Source organism: Zootoca vivipara, chromosome 4 (assembly GCF_963506605.1).
Source record: "Zootoca vivipara chromosome 4, rZooViv1.1, whole genome shotgun sequence".
NCBI lineage: Eukaryota > Metazoa > Chordata > Lepidosauria > Squamata > Lacertidae > Zootoca > Zootoca vivipara.
In genome coordinates, this window is record NC_083279.1 from 79,057,292 (window position 1) to 79,078,165 (window position 20,874).

At 44.6% G+C, this 20,874-nt stretch overlaps 1 protein-coding gene across 5 annotated transcripts in view; it reads left to right on the forward strand.

Annotated features, from left to right (window-relative positions):
• The window catches only part of ATP8A2 (ATPase phospholipid transporting 8A2), a 333,748-nt gene that overhangs the window by 297,811 nt on the left and 15,063 nt on the right, over positions 1-20,874 (forward strand). For 4 of the 5 annotated variants that reach the window (XM_060273822.1, XM_060273824.1, XM_060273825.1 and 1 more), the window contains 2 exons: positions 3,665-3,769; positions 18,353-18,444. In XM_060273822.1, the coding sequence (XP_060129805.1) occupies positions 3,665-3,769; positions 18,353-18,444 (197 nt within the window). The remainder of the gene's footprint in view (positions 1-3,664; positions 3,770-18,352; positions 18,445-20,874) is intronic. The other variant, XM_060273823.1, reaches the window with a different exon arrangement.

Here is a 20,874-nt window from a genome sequence, read left to right on the forward strand (position 1 = left end):
TATCCTTCGCTCTGCTTGTTGGAGGTAGGCCTTCATAAAAAGAAAGAAAACACAGCCAGGATGGAACGAGCCGTTTTCTCCACTGGGCCGTTTTTCTGTGGACATGTGTTGACTGGAGTAAGGAGCTAAAGGTTTCTAATTGTGTGGGTTGACAATGTTGGACTTACGAGGAAGGAAGGGAAAGACCTGTTGAAGCAAAAGCTGTGCTTTACAGATAACTAGCAAAATGGCTGCTCTTCTGATCAGCATGATGTACCTCGAGGGAGAGGGCTTTTATTTTGCAACGCCCCCTGGAGGTGTGTCACTGTCAGGCCAATCAGGTAGGTTTTGCTGCCACTAAAACAGTGTTCTATCTTCCTGCCTCACTCAGAAGTGAAAGGCAGTATTTAATGTATATGGAAGAAAATAAAGGAGTGCACTTCAGGCCACTGTTAGGGTAGCCAGTTTTTTGCCCCTCGTGGCTCCCAGTCACCCCACCCATTTACAATAAGCCCTTTGTCTATCTGTATAGTTTCATTGAGGGTTTCATTTCTTGGCTGGGCTAGACTCACAGCGTTCTTCAGCCTTAGGTTCCCCAGATGTTGCTGGACTGCAACTCCCATCATGCCCAGCCAGCATAGGCAATAGTCAAGGATGATGGGGGCTGTAGTCCAACTACACCTGGGGTCCCAGGGTTGAAGAACCCTGTGCAAGAGAATAATGGGATGTCACTATGTCAGGCATTTTGGCTATGTCTAATATCTATACTGATGGATGTTCTGCTACATTATCAGTATTGAAACCATATGAAAACACCAGTCTTCATGATGGGCAGGGTATGTCTCTATGGGTCCAGCCAACTGCCATATTTATTTTTGAGAATGCCACAGGAGAAGATGAGTTGGACTTCTAAGGCAACATGTGCTTATTTAAAAAATAAAAAATAAACATACCATGGCTGCCATCACAAAACTTGGGTGATGATGTCATTGCCTGGGAATGCTCCAGTCCTGAGCCTCTTAGCTGGAAAGAGTTTGGCTCTTTAGTCTAAAAGAATTTTGCTGCTCTGATCAATGGATTTAATTTGACTGGAGTGCTGATAGTGAGAAATGGCTATATAACTTGATAGAGGGGCAGGATTCAGCTGTTACCTTTTCATTGGTCATAACAAGTGCCTCTGTTTTTGTATTCCATTTACATACATCAGTAGGATTTTTGCAAGGACTGCTGTGGAAAAATGAGATCAAGCTGTTTTGTAATAAATACCAATTTGCCTCTTGTGCTGTGACAGACATGAGATGGAGCAACATCTCCCTCTCTCCAGAGTTTTCAGCTCAGGATCTTATCTGATAAACTGACAGTTTACAACCCTTGTATTTATAGGCAATTACCAAGCTAGGTTTCTAAATAATGGTTTGGGACATTTTATTGCTTTGCTTACAAATATGATCATAACATACAAAATTAAAAAATGACTTAATTGTTCCCACCTTTTCCTGCTCTTATAATTTGTGCTTATCCAAATGCATTGCTTTATGAACCCATCCTCTGAAAGTTAAACTGTCACATCTAAGGTGGTGTGTACGTTTTATATTATTATAAGTCTGCACAAATGGTGACCTGCCAAATCAGATTCAGCCCATTGAATCCAGGCGTGGATGTACGAAGTGACTCCTTGAAAAGTATTGCATCCACAAACATATGAAATGTGGGTTGGGGTGCAAGCAATAACTTCATGCATAGCTGCCAAGTTTTCCCTTTTCTCGCGAGGAAGCCTATTCAGCATAAGGGAAAATCCCTTAAAAGAAGGGATAACTTGGCAGCTATGACTTCATCTTGTAATCATCAAGTGATAACGTGAACCAGCCTAGCAAATAACCTCTACATCTATACTAATGAATGACTGATCTTAATGGTGACCAAACTTTATTAAAACCAAAGCATGAGAATAGTGTCGAAATTCCATAATCTTTTTTTAAAAAAGAAAAAAAGAATGATGTTGGTAGCATGTAAGCAGAGATGGGGGACCTCTAGCCCACCAGACATTCCTGAACTACAGCTCCTGTCATCCCTGACCATTAACCATACTGGCTGGGGCTGATGGGAGTTGAAGTCCAAGAGCATTTAGAGGGCAGCAGGTTTGTCACTAAATACACACTACTAATACCATTTCGAGGCATTATTAAGATTGGGCAATCTAAATAGTGGTCCTTTTGCCTACAATTAGACACTTTCGGGACATCCTAATGTTACTTGGTCAATTAATAGTCGTGACTAAGCCTTGAAAAGTATGTCACAGAAATCTAATCAGCAAGTATATTTATTTACAGAATAAAGTTTTGGCTTATTGATGGACAGTTGATCCCACATGTCCATGCAGTTTTCCCACATGAGGTTTAAAAAGACATCATTTGAAACTGGCTCCTCTCATAAATGGAAAAAAAACCCTTGGCTATGATGACCCTTCCATTTCTTTTCCAAATTCTCTCCTGCATCGACAACATTCACACCAGCCAGGAAAAAAAATTGAGGAAGCGTTAAAGTACACAATAGGGTGTTGTGAATAAAAATGTGGGCATTCTTTTGCTGCTGCTCCAGTAAGCCGAAGCCTGACACAGATGAAAATTATATAATTTCCTTATTAAGTATGTTGATCACATTTTAAGGTTCCGTGTAGACCAATGCAAATCCAAGGTATCTCATGGCTTGCTTGTGACTTTCCCTTTGGAGAAAGGTGATGGAGTAACAGCTAGAGAGGAGCTCTGCTCTTTAGTGAGAACAAGAGATTCTTTCTGAAAAATAAATGAATCCAGGCGTTAGGGTTACCAGTTGCTCTGAAGATGCAAATGTTTGCACCTATGTTATTGTGTGCATGTAGTGAAAAATGGTGCACTCTTTCTGCACAGAAGCAGAAAATACTGGCTGCAGACACCCTTTTCTCTCTCCCTCTTTAAATGGCATATTAAGAAGGGAGAAGAACCACCCTTAGGAGGCAGTGGTTTAGGGAAGAAAAGACCACGTAATTGGCCATTCATTATCAAAGAGCCTCCTAAGGTTTTCTGTGCTCCTCAAAGGACAAAATGGAATCAGGCTCTGCTTCTATGAATGTTCAATGAATTCCTTCTCTTTTCGTTGAATGGCCAAATCTTGAGCAGTCCAATGATGGCAGCAGCAGATCCCCACTCTGTAACCCGTCCGTCAATTGGGCACTGGATATTATTTTCTGATCAAAGTCAGGAAGAGCGTTCTGTTAAAGCAAACTGCTTTGTCGTTGCTACATGGATGCTGTCCCAGGTACTGCCAAGCTTGAATCAAGTGCTAGCATGCTATGCTGCTGCACTCTCTTCATTTCCCCAATCTTCAGTGCTCACCCGACTGCACACACAGCCTTTGCCAACCTGGTGCCCTCCAGATGTGCTAGTTGGGGCTGATGAGAGGTGAGATCCAAACATATGGAAGGCACTAGGTTGGTGTAGGCTGGAATAGTGCCACTGAGAAGGTAGCATGCAACCCATGTTTTGCAGTCCAGCATCCTCTGCAACCTTGAAAAAGAACCTGGGGCAGTAGGGTCTTGAGCCAGCCCTACTGACTGTCTAACTCCTTGTGGGGAAAATGGAGTCTTTTACATCCAATGAAAGTTGATGTGTTGGTTTCTTTGTTTTTGTGTCTTTCTCCTGCGATACAGGACCAAGCATACCTACCATAAAACATTGCTGGAGCAGGTTCAAGAGATGGAAGCTAAGTCCAAAGAGCTGGGGAAATCTATGCTGCGTGATAGTAATGGAAAGAGGTGGGGGAAATTCCATCTTAACTGGAAGCATGCCAGATCAATATTTTCCCCCTTCCCCACCATCATTATTATTTTTCCCTCCTCCATGCATGGGAGATCCTCCAGACTCCTCAGCAATTTTATTCATTCATCTGCTTTATTTTAAAAAGAGGAAAGAAAGAAAAAGCTTCCATCTTTCACTGCTCCATCCATCATAGTTTGGTGCTTGAGGCCAAGGCCCCATTTAGTGCTTCTCGCATGATGGCATGTAATGTTTTCGTTGGGCGCTGAGGCCGATCCAAAGATGTGCTTCAGGTGGCTTCTTTGTTAAATTGATGCCTTGCCTCATCTTGTTGATTTATTGTGCCGACTGACCAAAAAAAAAAAGCGTCAAGACCATATTTTTACAAAAACAGGGATAACAGAATCCAGTGGGTTACGTCATCTCAAAGCCTTTTCTTCCCAAGCCTCCTTAAAACGAGTTCAAGTTATGAAAGGGGTATGTCGGTCCATTGAGTTACTGGTGTAGCTCAGTAATAGAGCATTTGCTCTGCATGCAGAAGGTCCAATCCCCAGAATCTCAAGATAGGACTGTAGGTGTCCGCTGTCTGAAACCCTGGCAAGCTGCTGCCAGTTAGTGGCCTCACTCTGTATGAGGCAGCTTCCTAGGTTCTTCATTTCCTTTGGTTCTACAAAGGAGAATTTCTCATGTCATGCCAATAGTATTGGGTGCTGCAGTTCATGGTCAAAACTCTGGGTGAAAGTTACTAAGTCAAGTCTAAAGAGAGTCAAAGAGCTGCTTTTGGCAGGCCTTGGCCATGCCTAGTAGGATCTTTGACTTTCCCCCATTTAATTGCAGATTCGACCATGCCATATGCTTTTATTTAACCTGACTACTGAATCCGATTTGCTCTTCTTTATTTATTTATTTACATAACTTACTTTCTGTCTGTCTGTCTTGCTTTTGAGACATGACTGCCCCCCCCCCCGGCAACAGCAGCTCGCATCAAAGAGATTCTTAATATATTGGGTTGGGGCACTTATGTTGGTATCTGATTGCTGTTTCAATTGGAGTTTTCATATGCCGTAAGGCGCTGCAATAACCATTGGCCGGTGGGGGTAGCACAAATATTTAAACTACCTGTAAATAAATTCCATAAAATGCTTTTCAGGCCTCTAAAGAGGCTTGTTGTGTAACGTAAGGAGCTTGGGAGCTGCACAGAACTGCTGGACCAGATAAAAAGGCTCAACTGCTCCAGCATGCTATCCTCACACTGATCAGCTAGATGCCTTTGGGAAGCGAGATGTGGGCTCTATAGCTCTCTCCCCACTTTTGATTCCTAGCAACTGGTAGTCATGAAGTTTTCGGATCCAGGATAATGTTCTTGTATTATCAAAGGTAGTATTCCCCCCCCCTCTTTGTTTCAAGCACTCACACTCCCGCTGGGCTTCGTTAACTGTCACATTTCAAAACCCAGTGTTTAAGGGCTGCCATGCAATTGTCTGGATAAAGCAAGCAGTGATTACCTCTGCTATGAATGGAATGCTTCGACACAGCAAACAACATCCTGGTCTCACCTTGTGGCTTGTTACACTTTCAGCCTTAAGCTGTCCTTCACAGAGGTTCCCCCTTTGGATGGCAACTTATCGATGCTTGTCCATTGTGCGGCTAAAGCATATGGAACCCACCGCTATTAAACGTCCCATTGTACAGGAGCGTCATGTGCTCTGTGGGGACTTTTGTCCGGCCTGAAAGGCTTTGGAGAGAATTCTAGCGAGGCTTCTTCCCCCCCGCCCCAATCCCACCCCACTTTCAGAAGGGTTCATTTAGCCCTTTTTAGAATGCAATTGTGCGTCGGCAAATCGAGGAGCTGAACAAGTTCAAAAAGGTTTTATAACTAACACTTGTGTTCTTCAAACAATATGGCACCGTGTGACCCACCGAGGGACTTCGTGATAATTAAATGGGATTTGACCAAACCGTCTAAACTACCAACCTGAGTGGAATGAGACTTCAAAGAAAGATTCCATTCTGGTGCGAAAGGGCAGCCTTCTGAGGCTTTTATGCCCATTCTGACAGAAACTAATTGCCATATTGTAGCTGCTGCTGAGGCAAGTGGAGGAGTAAGCACATCACTTTTATTCCTTAAATAGCCAGGCAGCAACCTTGGAACTCTTAATAATTAAACTGCAAGGTTCCGAGATCCTCTGGTTTGTATTTAGTCTATTTGTAGTGTCAGGCCACATTCACACCACTATGATTCTACCTTGAACTGCCGTAGAACCATAGAGTTGGAAGGGACACCAAGGGTCATTTTAGTCCACCCCCTGCAATTCAGAAATCTCAGCTATGGCAGATGGCCATCCAACCTCTGCTTACAAAACCTCCAAGGAAGGAGAGTCCACCACCTCCTGAGGGAGTCCGTTCCACAGTTGAACAGCTCTTAACGCCAGAAGGTTATTCCTGATGTTTAGCCTGTTGCTTAGCTGTTTAGAGTTGTGGGAGCTGTACTGTAGTTTGTTCAGGGTGCTAATAGTTGATGCGAGGGGCTTGTTTCCCTGACAGAACTGCAATTCTCAAGAGTGGTTTAACAGCCATCCCTTCTTAACAGGGAACTCTGGAAACTGTAGCTCTGCAATGGGGTCGTTTACAAACTCTCAGCACTTGTAACAAACTACAGTTCCCAGAATGCTTTGGGGTAAGCCATAGCTGCTTATAATAGTATCCTAACGTATGGTATGAATGTACCAATATTCATGGTGCAATGTTATGCATGTCTACTCAGGATTGGAGGAAGTCCTACTGGACTCAGTGGGACTTACTTCCAGTTAAGTGTGTGTATAGGATTGCAGCCTCAACTGTGCCAGAACGTCTTATGACTTTGAGATTAGCTGGATAAACATTTTTGAAATAAGAGAAATGGTGTGGCTTTCTCCCCATTCCCCTCTCTCAACTCTGGTTGTACAATTTCTTATCTTTGATATACTGTTATAATTCGTACAGCAAATATCAGGTCATTTAAGCTTTATTTAGTCATCCATTCATTCTTCAGCATGGATCATATTATGTTGTAACTGTAAGATAACTTATTCTGTGTTTGCTCTGTACTGAACTTTTTCACTTTGATCCAGCCAAGGATCATTGCGCTACCCAAAACACAGGATTCCATACCTGTGAGTGCAATTTTGTGTGTGGAGATTCTAGTCCTCAATCCTGCTCCTGGTTCCATGCAGAAGGATCTCTTTTTACAAAAATTGAAATCTGCTAATCGGCTGTTCAAGGGCTGTCCAGTCCTCTTGTTCCCCGCTAATCTGAGGGATCTCAGCTATTTAAAACGTATTCTCGGTATGCAGCTCCTACTGCTTCTTGGGTTCCCTCTTGTATCACAGCCTTTGTTTATAAAGTCATCATCTCTTGATCATTGTCACCTGGAAGGCTGTGTGCATGTGTTAAGTATAACACGCTGTGTGTGTGTGTGTGTGTGTGTGTGTGTGTGTGTGTGTGTGAAAACAGATCTCTTGTGTGATCTGCTTTCCCCAGTCATGTTGAGTTACTGTTTTGGCATTCCCCAAATGCAACTGCCATGCTGTGATTCATTCCTCGATTGTATGTTTTCATAGCCATTTATTTCATTACGTTCTCTTTTCCAAATGCTTTCATCATCTGTACTCCTCCTCATTACAGGCTTCCCTCATTCTCAGAAGGCTTCCATGCAGGACAATACAAGGAATCACTGCCAGCTCCTTCGGCCCATTCCCTTTCCCCCCAAAGGATCCCCCTCCTCTTTTCCCCCAACACACATTTGTTTTTTCTCCTTCCTAATTGCACCCAGGTTTTCTGGGTGGTCCATCTGCAAACTAGATAATAGTGGAGTTTCTCTGCCGGCCTTAAGTTGATGTGTCATGCTTATGATGAGGCCTCTTGAGTGCCTTCTCAGAATTGTTCTGTCTTTTATCGCCTTGTTTGTGTCCTGGCTCTTTCACACCTGCTTGGAAACATGTGCTTGTCTTTGGGGAAGGGAGGCGATTTTTTGGAGGGGGGGAACCTATATATGCTGGGAATTTCCTGATGGCGCAGTCTGTCTTATTTGGATACTAATTTTTTGGGGGGAGTGAAAATTGTGAGTTAGAAGAACTAAAATAACATACCACATCTGCTGTAGGCCTGCACTGATAACTATGTTGTTTCTGTGTATCATTAAACCTAGGGAGGTGAGTGTGTTTCTAGTGAGTTATGAATAGGATTGGGTGTGCAGGCAGTTAAGCTAAGGCTGCAGTAGCATTTTCCCAGTTTCTTCTGCTGAAATGTTAATGTTCCTTGGGAGGATCCTTGCAAGTATTCCCACTAAGGGTTACTGTAGCTTTGTTCAGGCAGTTCTGGAAGAGAAGCAGACTGCCATCACAATCTGCTTCTCTGGTCCCATGCACTAAGCTGCTTGGTCCTTTTCGTTCAGCTCCCTTTGCAGACTAGCATCACAAAATAGGTAAGAGAACTTTCTTTTTTTGACAGATTTTTTGAGTATAATAAAACCTTAAAGTGGTTTACAAAAGCAAAATGAAACTACAGTGGTACCTCGGTTTATGAACACAATTGGTTCCGGAAGTCTGTTCATAAACTGAAGCGTTCATAAACTGAAGCGAACTTTCCCATTGAAAGTAATGGAAAGTGGATTAATCCATTCCAGACGGGTCCGCGGAGTACTCAACCTGAAGCGTACTTAACCCGAAGCATGGGTGTAATTGGTTCCGAAAGTCTGTTCATCAACTGAAGTGTTCATAAACTGAAGCGAACTTTCCCATTGAAAGTAATGGAAAGTGAATTAATCCGTTCCAGATGGGTCTGCGGTGTTCGTAAACCGAAAATTCGTAAACCGAGGTGTTCATAAACCGCGGTTTCACTGTATTAAAATTCTCCAAAAAAAATTTAAAAGGTGTTTACAAAGATTTGTAAAACTTGGTTGCATTTATAGTGCCACAACCACACCTAAATGACTAAGATTTGAAATCCCTTTGTGAAAAGCAACACTGCTTTTTTTTAAAAAAAGAAGAAGAAGAAGCAAGCCCCAAAATCTATAAATGCCTGCTTGCTCAATACACCCTTAAGTTGGGTTCTTTCTTCCTCATAGCTTATGTGTTGCTGTCCCCAACCCCTCCCAGAACATATGCTGATGTGACTTGAAAACACATCCAACCACACCCATGTCCACAACAATGTGCAAATGTGTTCTGAAACGCAACAGGGAGGAAAGAACCTCGCTCCGTTTTAAGCCAGTAATATGTGCACCACCTGGGAGTTGCTCCTGCTGCTCTCCACACGTACTGCCTTCATGGGGCATAATCAAAAGGTATAGAATGGCTTTGCTGAAGTGAAGCAGAGCTGTGTCTGGTCAGTGCCTGGATGAGAGACTGCCTGGGAACCTCGTGGGTGCTACTTTCAGTTCCATGATGGAAGAAAGGTGGGCGATAAATGTTCTATCTCAGGGGATCGGAACAGATGACCTTATGCAACCCTTCCAACGGCCTCGGTCCTGTATACCTGAAGGAGTGTCTCCACCCTCATCATTCAGCCCGGACACTGAGATCCAGCACCGAGGGCCTTCTGGCGATTCCCTCATTGCGAGAAGTGAGGTTACAGGGAACCAGGCAGAGGGCCTTCTCGGTAGTGGCACCCGCCCTGTGGAACGCCCTCCCAGCAGATGTCAAGGCAATAAGCAACAATTTTACTTTTAGGAGACAACTGAAGGCGGCCCTGTTTAGGGAAGTTTTTAATGTTTGATGCTGTACTGTTTTTAATATTTGGTTGGAAGCCGCCCAGAGTGGCTGGGGAAACCCAGCCAGATGGGCGGGGTATAAATAATAAATTATTATTATTATTATTTCAACTCTAACATTTCATGATTCTGTGATATAAATCCATCAGCACTGGGACTGAGTGTCTCCTGGCTCTCATAACAGCCACAACTAGCACCTTGCATGTGCCTTTTCTGTGAGGAGTAGCCCCACGCAGACAGAAATAAGCCTCAAGTGTCAAGTTGCCCCAAGTTTTCATTTGCCTCCTGTAACTTAAAGTCTTTAAGTTCACCATCACAAGGCTCTGTCATTTTTAGCTGGCTCTTTGATTTTAATCAGGCACAACAAACCAGATCTTCCTTCATTCTTAGGTTTAAAAACCAGAGATCCCCACAGTCTCCACACTGTCTCAGACCAACAAGGAGCGATGATATTGTGGCGGGGATTCTTTTCCATCTAAGTGCTTCTCATTCCACCTCGTGGCTTTTGTTGCTTTGGTAAAAGGAGCTGCGTGACCAGCTCTTTATTTATCTTCTCTTCAGTGTGTGGGGTTTTTGTTGTTGTTGTTGGGGTTTTTGTGTGTGTTTTTTTTACTCAGGGCATGAATACCGATGCCTGTCTGGTCCCTGACCAGACTGAAATGGCCCTGCACTGAAATAGCAGTGCAAGATACACCCCCCCCTCAACACATACATACTGCAGCATGGAGCCTTGCCGACATGAGGGCTTAGAAAGACCCTCTCTTTTGAGAAGACCCCAGGGACACAAAAAGAGAGCATCTGAGATGCATCTGAATCACACCACTGCCAGGATACCCTGATCCAGTCTAGTGGAGGGTATTTCATTACACTGGAAGGGGCAGTTCCCAGCGGCGGAGCTTCATGTTCCACCACCGGGGGCGGAGACCAGGCACGCTGCCCCCAGTGATGTGGCACACGTTCTGGGGGCAGGGGGCAGTGCGTGTTTTGGGGGCGGGGCATGTCGTGCGCAGTGACGTAGCACACATTTTGGGGTGGGGCGTGCAGTGCACAGTGGCGGGGCACACGTTTTGGGGGCGGGCAGTGGCAATGGTGCCCCTGGGATCGTGTTGCTCACGATGCGCCGCCCCCACCGCCCCTATCTTCCTACGCCCCTGGCAGTGCCCCACCAACCTCAGTCTGCCCCTCAGCCAGGCCCAAGCTGCCTGCTTTCTTAAATACGTTAAAAACAACTGCTGGATGGCACAGGTTCCCTCACCCTGATTTAAGTTCAGAGAATTTGGTCATAGAATCGTAGAGTTGGAAGGGACCCCAAGATCCATCTAGTCCAACCCCCCCGCAATGCAGCGATCACAACTAAAGCATCCCTGGTCCTCTTTTGAGTTTCTGAATCAGATATCCCGCTTAAAAGCTAACCATTGTTATAGATTTACCAAAGCAGCAATTTGTTAATATACCTAAAAAGCCAGCGTAGCAAAATGAACAGAGTGCTTAATTTGAACCGAATAGACGTGGGTTCAAATCCACACACAGCATGCTCATGGTAACTGACTGCAGAGAGTTGTGAGGATAAAGTTGGGGTGGGAATCCCTTCATTCTTTGAAAGAGCAGAATACACATGCAAACAAACAAAGGCTAGTCGAAAGCCTTTCGCTCCCCATCTATAGCAATTATAAGACCTATACTTTCTCACCAGATAATTTGTAGTCTATCCGTGTCAGTGATGACACCAGCAGTGCAGCTAAAATAATAATTAGGATCATTGCTAGTTGTTATTTTAGGGTTGTAGCTTAGTAGCAGAGCACATCTTTTGCATGCAAAAGATCCCAGGTCCATTACTCACAGGTAGACCTAGGGCCGTCCCCTGCCTGAATCGCTGGATACCCTCTGCCTGCACTGATAACTATGTTGTTTCTGTGGACCAATAAATGCTCTGACTCAGTACCAGGTTGATTGAAAATGGAAAAGAGTTCAAGTTCTGGTAACCATTAAGCTGGTTTTTGGCACCTTGGGCAGGACTCTGCAAAAATAAGAGAATATGGCTGCAATCACATACACCAGCCTTTGCCAACCTGGTGCCCTCCAGATGTTTTCAGCTCAATGGGAGCTGTAGTCCAAAACATCTGGAGAGCACCAGATTGGTGGAGGCTGCCATGCACACTTACCTGGAAGTAAGTCCTGTTGAACTCAACAGATACTCTTTCTGAGTTGACATTGTACCGGATTGCACTGTTGGATAGAGAAAAAGTCCTTCTCAGAAACAAAGTGATCACATCTAACCGTATCCCCAGTAATCCTGTCAGTGTTTTGTTAGATCGTTTAAATTAAACCCATCAGCAAAATCCATGTCAAACTAGTCTGGAACCTCTTAAAGGCAAATAAAATATCAGTAGCAAGTAAATGGTGTCGCTGTTAAATTCTTTCTCTCAACAGCACGACTGAACCAAAGCTGGAAAAATAGCTGAAATGGCAAATTTGACAGAGCCCGTGAAAATGGGAGAAAAGGCAAACAAACCACAAGACATTTTGAAAGGCCTCCATTTATTAATTACTGGAGATCGAAGCAGAGATGAACGCATATATATTTATTTGATATACGATACTTATGCCATGCCTTAAAAGAGACCACTTCAAGGCGGCTTTCCAAATCAAGTTATACAATGAGAATACAATAAACAAAAAATTAGATAAAAAGTCCAAATCAGTCGTCGAAATAAGCAAATGACCCTGAAATACTAGAAGCGATGGCAGCTAAAAAATAAAATGTCATTAAAAGTGACATTGATTTGTTCTTGTTTGGTTTTAAACCAATATCCTGAAGTTTAAAAAGCACGGTAAAATAAACATGTTGTCATCTTGCATGTTAAAAACTCCAAAGGGTAGGCACCAGGTGGATGTACCTGGGTAGGGAGTTCCAAAATTGGGATGGCACAATGGAGAAGTTGTGATCCTTAATTTCAGTAGGTGTGGTGCCCAAAGAAGACCTTAAAGCAAGGGCAGGAGGAAGGGTCCCCCCCTTTATAAATAGTTGTTCTGTGGCTCAGGCGTTTCAGTGAGTTAGCTCAGAATGTTTGTGGATTGTTAGGATCAGGTATGCTGAGTTAGCTCTTCTAAACCTAGAATGACTCTGCGCTTCCTGTAAAATTATACATGTATGAAAAAAGGCATACATTGTGAGTTGTGTCCAGCATAGCACTAAGTAAGTCTCTCATCTGCTTGCAAAATGGGACTCCTCCCATCTCCCCCCTTGCAGTCCCTAAATCTGTTCTGGGGACTCCTCCAACCCCTCTGGTGCAGTTGTGGGAGGCAGGAGAGATGGGGGAAAGTCCCATTGCATAAGTGGAAATCCTTGTGTTGATGGAGGCGTGTTATGTAGTTGTGTACCACCCTGTCCATTTATACCTTGGAAGCCCAGTCCAGGTATGGAGAGCAAAAGTATGAACAGCCAGGAATTTACCATGGTCTGCCTACCTTTTAAAAATAAAAGCAAATGTGGCATATAAAAGCAGTAGCATTTCAGAGGCATATATACACTTTTAGAATTTGGGGTCGGTTCTTAAACAGGGTATCTTATTTAGCTGGTCGAATCATGAAACTCCCCCTGTTAAAGTGAAAGAGAGAGAGAGAGAGAGAGAGAGAGAGAGAGAGAGAGAGAGAGAGAGAGAGAGAGAGAGAGAGAGAGAGAGAGAGAGAGAAGCAGAGATAGTAACATCCAACAAACTGGTGCATGCAGTCCATTCGGACTTGCCAGAAAATAACAGCCTAAATCGGAAGGGTTTGAAGTAATAATAATGATGATAATTTTATTATTTATACCCCACCCATCTGGGTGGGTTCCCCCAGCCACTTTAGTTGTTTGGAAAGGGACCTTTAGAAGCAATAGGGAACCTGGGATCCCCAGATCTTGTTGGACTCCAACTCACATCAGCCCCCCACCAACATGGCCCATGATCAGGTACGGTGAGAGTTGTAGTCCAGCAACATCTGGAGAGCCATGGATTATCTACTCCTGCCATCTAGAAATTGTAAGGGGATAGTCAACCGACTTTGAACTTCTGTGACCAGGCACACAGTTCCAACACGTCTGATGGTTGCAGATAAGATCACAAGATACTTCAGTTTGGGCAGATGTTCTTAGTCCAGCCTGCATAAAGAACCGAAGAGATCATGTAGTGCCCTATGAGATGCTACTCCTTTCCCATAACATTTATTGGGGCTTTATTCTCCAGTGATGATATGGGTACCGACTTAATGAGGTTTTAAACTGAACAGAAGAAGTTCATTACTTAGTTTAGTTCTGAGAGCTGTCACTTTACTGAAATATCTATATAAATTAAAATCCAACCCATAACCACATATGCTAGCAAATGGAATTTTTTTTTTACTATTATTATTAATTATATTTTTGGAAAAGAACCAGAGGGGAAGTGTAAGGCTAGAGACAACGCTAAAGTAGGCCATGTGTCAGCCTGTATTTCACAGTGGAAATGTGCTTATTTCACAGAACAATTTGCATATTTAAGGGGGGAAATTGCTTATTTCATGGCGCGGCATTAATAAATGCAGAAAAGCCTGATAGCATTTATATACTGTATATATATTAAAAACTGAGCCAGGCACGTGAGTGCATTTCCCTGTCCACCTAGTTTTTCTTTTGTTTAATTACTCGAGCAAATGTCAGCAGGTGAGCTTTACCAGCAAGTTCCCAGGCTGCTGGTTGCTAATGACCTCCTCTCTTCTCAACTCATTTCCTTGGAAGTAAGCCCAACATAAAACGCGTGAAATGTGCATAAGAAATCTTGCACATTTCAGTGGGGTTTGCATAGGAGAAATCCCCAGTAGATCAGAGTGACTTCTGCTTGTTTGTTTTTTTTAAAAAAATGTCCCCCTCCCATCACCAGGATCCTGTAGCTTTGCTCACAAATCATGTCAGAGCACAGCTTCTAACTTGCTCTTTTGTTAGGGGCCAGAGCTGGGGGAGGGACAACCTGAATTTTTAAAACCCCGGCAGAGGCACCCAGTTTCCCAGGATGTGCCTGTTCTATCACCAAGACACCTGCATCCACTTTAACCTTCCCTTCTGTCTGTGTCTTCGCTTTTGCCACCAGCCAATTAGTGAACTCTGGAGGACATTCTGGGTCAAGCTGCAGCAAGTGCCTCGAATCCTCATTAACACTAATTAGTGCTCAGTAGGTTAATTGGTGGTGAAGCTCATCTTTTTTTAATTACTCCAACGAATAAGCCAGTGGGACCCTGTGGTCAGCTTTGAATTATTCTGTTTGTTTTGATGCTTGTCATCTGAATGTGTAAAGACAGATGTTCTTTGCCCAGGCTTAGGGACTGCTTTACTTTGCGGGAGGGGCTAAAAAGACAAAGGATCCTTTTTACTGTTGTTAATTGGGGCTTAGCTGATGCCCTAGAACAATTATTCCCAACCCACCCCTTTCTCTCAGGTGGGGAAAAAAAGCATCATTTGGGGGCAGCGAACAGGACATACACATCACTAGCAGAATTGATAACTTTAACATTTCCCACACTCTCTAGGAGCCCCATCACATTTCACAAGCATTTGTAACAGTGACAGTGAAGTTTAAATTCTAAACAATGAGCTGCAGAACCTGAAATTCATAGGCTTAGTTTGCACATAACACAAAACCAAATCATGGCTTACCGTAGTGCAAGCACATGAGCTCCCAGAATAGAAACCGAAGCTGCTGCATTGCTGTGAGCTGAACCAAAGTTTGGCTTAGTATGTCATCCAAACCTGAAAACCTAGTTTGACTGGAGGTGAGAGTAGAACAAAAGAACTGTGTACATACAATGTAGGGGTAGCCAATGTAGTGTCTTCCACATGGTCTTGGACTACAACTCCCATCATCCCTTGTCCCCTGGGGAGGCTTGCCTGGCACTATCATGATATATCTTTAGGTACCAGGCAAAAACTTTCCTCTATAATCAAACCTTTGACGTTTTAACTATCTGGCCTTTCTTTTCTTTTTGTTTTGTTGGTTGGTTGGTTGGTTTGCTTGTTACACAAGAAAATCCTTCATAAAAACTAATTTTAAAAGCTATCTGGCCTTTTAGAAGTGAGTGGGGTGTTTTTTATTTCTTCTTCCTCTTGGTTTCCATATATCTCGGGGCCGAGGGTTGTCTGTCTGTCTGGTTGGTTCTAAGTTGCCCTGGGCAAGATAAAGCAACTTAATTTAATAAATAACTAAATGAGCATATACAAATCCTGTGCAAATCTGTATCTCTCTCTCTTTTTGCAATTGATTTTCTGTTGTTGTTGTTTTACTATCCTCCTCTATTGTCACCTCTAGCTCTTACAAACAGCTGGCCGTCTCCAGGTGGTAATAGAGGTCACGTCATCATTAGAACACTGATTATCATAATGCACGGATGAGTCTTTATGGAGAGAACTGAGATTACACCCAGGAGTTCTGCTATGGATTCTTCTTGTTGTGTGGCCTTCCACACCCTGGTGCCCTCCTGACATTGTGGACTACAACTTCCACCGGCCCCAGCTAGCATGGCCAACCGTCAGGGATGATGGAAGTCGCAGCCCACAACACATCACTGGGTGGTACTATGTTGGCTACCCCTCCGTGTATTGGCTTTATTAGGCCTTTATTAGCGATTGTCCACAGGCTGCACTGTCCCCAAGGTGTTGCACTTACCATTGCCCACACTGAAGTAAGGCGAGATGGAGACGCTGGCATAATCCACCAACTCACAGGAGCCATGATGGTGCCAGGATCTCCCACAACATTTTTCTTCCTGGTCATGTTGTAGCATGTTCTGCAGACAAAGGAGAAGCACACAGGCAAACCTTTCTGGACTTAGTTTTTGCCTCACGTGTCAGGATGGAGGGGAGCCGTTACAGTTTGCATAATATCCTGAGGAGGAATTAGTATGTTTGTGTTGGCTTATCTGCTGGAAGCCTAAATGCCTTGGATTTTGAGCAGTGCAATACTCCTGGCATGCGTTGCAGAAAATAGTTCTTTATTATGTTTACTGTTCTTTTCGGGAGCAAAGGAAATTATACAGTTTACTCTCCTAGTGGAATGAAGATCCTTGGCAAGTTTATCTACTGCTTGCAGGCAAGCCCCTTTTCAGTTCTGGGGTTCCCGCCTGGTGGGAGTTTTAGAAAATTGCACTTGGCTTTTCGTGGCTGCGACTCGGTGGTTGAGCATCTGCTTTGCAAGCAGAAGGTCTCAGGTTCAGCCTTCGGCCCTCCACGCAGGGCTGGGAGGTAGCATGGTCTCAAACCCTTGAGAGCCACTCCAAATCAGCGCAGACAATGCTGAGCTCAATGGACCAATGATTTGACTCCACGCAAGGCAGCTTCCTGTGCTTAATGGAGCCCTCGACTTGCATGCATGGTGTAAGCCTCACAGTGCTTTGCTGTTCATCCAGTTTTTGCTCTGTGCACTGAGCTAGAGCCAGTGTGGCAGGTGGAAGACTGTATGCTTCAGTCCTGAGAAATAAAGGTGTCCAAAGTGTATGATTTTGCTGCCTTAATATGTAGCTAGGCATAAGAGCCACCTCCTAGAGGGGCAAGGTCCCTTTGCCCCTCCTAAAATATTTGAGGGGGGCAGACCCCTCAAAGTTGATGGGCATTGCCATTCAAATGATATGTGTGTTCTGTGTCATGTGATTGATTATATGGGGTGGGGCTTACCTCCCCCTCCCCAATATTTTATTCAAGTTGGCACCCCTGTAGTGTTGTATGGGGTGTTAGGGAAGGAGTAGTACCTCTGGTTGGGGAAATGTCTCGCTCCTTCTGAGGTAGTTTGTCCACCTTTGGTCCCCACCCTCCACTCTGCTCTCACCTGTGGCTCCTAGAAGTTGTCAGCATGTGACAGCGGCCACACTCTGGGAAACAGCTTCAGCTGGCTGGCTAAACCAGGTGAAGGGAGCCGATGGGTCTCAAACTCTTGGTGAGTTATGAGACTTCCCCTGCGTGCAAAGACAGGTTCTGGTGGATTGCGTGGTCAAGACCAATAGCGGGTTTAATAGTCAAGAAGGCATTTTCTGCAGGTGTTGTAGAGGGAAGCAAGGGGCAGGTGGGGCTTGTCCACTTGGGACATTAGCCCAACTAGGAGAAGGGAAAGCTCTGATCCTAAACCTCCACTGCCTTGCGTGAGTTCTTTGGGAGAAGAAAAGGCTAAGGAGTAAACCCTTCACAAAACTGGAGTGGAGTCCCTAAGATGGTTGGATGGCGTCTTGTGCACCTCCTTCTGGTAACTCCTGCAGACAAGCAGGGGCTAAATGTCTTGTTCTCTTTTCCTTTGGACCACATCAGCAAGACCAAGCCCAGGACCTCCATACACACTGCCCAGGCTTGTAGCCTGGGGAGGTCACCTCCACGCTGCTAATGCAGCAGTTTGACTTCACCCCCAGAAGTGCACTCCCTTGTCTCTGGAGCTTAGTGGGAAACAGAATGGGCTTTTTTAAAAAAACTGGAAATATGCCAAGGTCGGTACTTCTGAATAGAACAGTTTAACTTAACATATCCTACATAACATCATGTTGCCCTTTCTCTCTGCAGCAGTTGTGACCCTAAGGAAGTTTGCATGCCGTGCAATGAAAGTTTATAGAACCTTCCAACTAACTTGGAATATGTATGTTCTCTAAACAGCGATGGCTCAGTGCCATGAGCATATTAGAATTGGCTGGTTGCTTGTTTACACTTGAAAGGTATCGGGAGATGCTATATAGATCCTGCACCATCACTGTTGTGCCCACATCTTGTTTTCCTTCTTCGATTTTAAAAGAGGCCATTTAATGGTTCATGTTGTGAGCGTCCCACTGGGCTTGTTCTTTCTTTTTGCAGCATGAACGAACGGGACCACTTGTTAAAAAGGCTTGGCAGAAAAACCCCTCCAAGTCTCTTCCGTGCTCATTCTGTCCAGCAAGGTGTCTCACGTAAGTAACAGAACTCTGTCCTGAAATGCTGCAGGAGTAACGGGCAGGGTTGGGTTTGCATGCAACTCCTATCTGAAGCCCTGTAGAAATGAATGGAAAGCAGAGAGCGGCACACTATGCTCAAATTAGTAGCTTGTACCCTTTAGCAAAATGAGGGCTAGGGAGAGATGATCCGACAGAGAAGCAAAGTGGCTGATAGTGACACTCCTATTTGGAACTGGAATTAGGGTCTGTGCCTTTCCCAAGATTTCAAATATCCTCAGACATTTGCAAAAACTTTCATTCCTCCATATCCCACCAACCCCCCAAAGCATAGCTACCAAGTTCCGGATTGAAAAATCTGGGACCAGCAGCGGCGCGGCAGCGGAAGTCGCTTCTACACGACTTCCAGACATGCGTAGAAGCGACTTCCAGCGCCGCTCTGCCCATTTCCAAAATGTCCGCAGCACCAGACATGTGTAGAAGCGACTTCCGATCCCAGCGCCACCTGATTTCCGGTGCCCATACATGGGCAGAGCGGCACCAGAAACATGGCCGCCAGCAGGAGCTGCTTTCCGGGGGATTTACGGGATATAAATCCATTCGGGAGACCAGCGGGAAACGGCAAGAAAATACGGGGGTTTCCCGGGAAAAACGGGGTACTTGGCAGCTATGCCCCAAAGTCCGGGAGAAACGTATTACAGTATGATCGCTGCTTTAAACTGTATTTCAGAGAGATGCCAGCTGAAGTTTAAAATGATCAAAAATGATATTTTAACGCTGCCATTGAAGGGCAGTCTCTCACAGCTTTCTGCACAACCTTTTATGCAGCCTGACCCTGTGGCAACATCATTGCACAATTTGCTTCCTCAATGCGCTCATTGGCATGCAGTAAGGTTTACCTTTATACATATTGTTTCAGCATCAAATGCTGTGCAGTTCAGGGATTTTCCGCAACATAACTTACCCCCTGCCCAGAGTGCATACCGTTGTGCTTTTCACCAGGGGGTGAGGGGTGGGGAACAGCACCAAACACCTGGCTTCCTATCGGGGGACCCTCTGCCCTTCTAGTGAGGAAGAGGTTGTGGGGAGATCAGAGCACTGTAGATACCCCCTCCCCGCCAGCTGCCACCGGCTATTCATTTTGTTTGGGTGGCTCTTAAGTATTCGGAGGGTTTGTGCAGCTCAGGAATATCTAGTTTATAGTGCTTGCAAGATACCTCCTTCCAGCATATGAGCTCATTGTTCAGGTATGCGCACAGAGAATACTCTGCAAGTGTGTTGTTCCCTGCTCAACCTCAGGGAGTCTAAGGCAGGCCTGGGAATATTGATGGACTACAAATCCCATCATGCCTGAGCTTTGGCCAACAACACCTGGAGGGCCACAAGTTCCCCATCCCTGTTATAGACCCTGGGTCCCCAATGTTGTGCCCTTGGGCATCCTCCTTTCTGTATACGTATATATGGGACATTGGTTTTTGCTCTCTTTATTGGGAGGGAGCTTATTGGGAGGGAGCTTATTACCACACTTGGAAATGCTCTCCCTGACTATGCAGACCACCATTGGTCTCCCCATATAAGGCTCTTCTTATATCCATCCTGTTTAGGGGAATTCCCGTTTAGAGGTTATTTATTTGTGCAGGGTACAGAGATGTAAATCATTGCCGATTTACACCCTTAGGCTTTGGACTGGTTCCAGAGTTGCATCGTTTGAAAAGCAGGTGAAAACAATGAAATGTCCTTCCCCTTCAGACACGCTCTGGATGCGAGAGGCTGTTTGACCCTCCGGAACAAAAGTGTGAAGAAAAATAATGTTCTGGCACACACAAGAAAGCTTGTGCTGTCAGGTGTGATCTATGAGGCTGTGCACACTGTTGAAGGCATCCCCGAGCTTTTAACAGGTTGATAAGCCACAGGAAATAAGAAGAGGGTACTAAAATAAATTTTACCTCTGTTAGCATGTCCCCCAGAAATACTAATGATTAAGGGCCAGTTAGGCTTTGCTGCAATCCTCACCCACCCGTTTTTCTCATGAGCATAAATTTTCACTGTATTTTTAAGACTTTAGAAAGGGGCTGATCCATTATCCCCTACAGCACCTGTCATCCCTTATCAATAGATACTGTTAAACAGCACTCCAGGAAAAGGAGGAAGGAAAGGGTTGGGTGCCCAATAATAATTAGCAGCACAGTTCATGCAACAGAGAAACGTGTATTGTACAATGGTACAAAAATGGTCTGTTACCGAATCAGATTGCCTGATTAAGGCATGTGCCAAAGCAGGTAAAAGATTGTCGTCCCCATTGAATTGCAGAGAAAATATAGAATATGGGTTGCTTAAGGGCTTTAGCTCAATGATAGAGCATCTGATTTCCATGCAGAGGGTCCCAGGTTCAATCCCTAACATCTTCAGGTTGGGTTGGCAATGTTTGCTCTCTGGAACCCTGGAGAG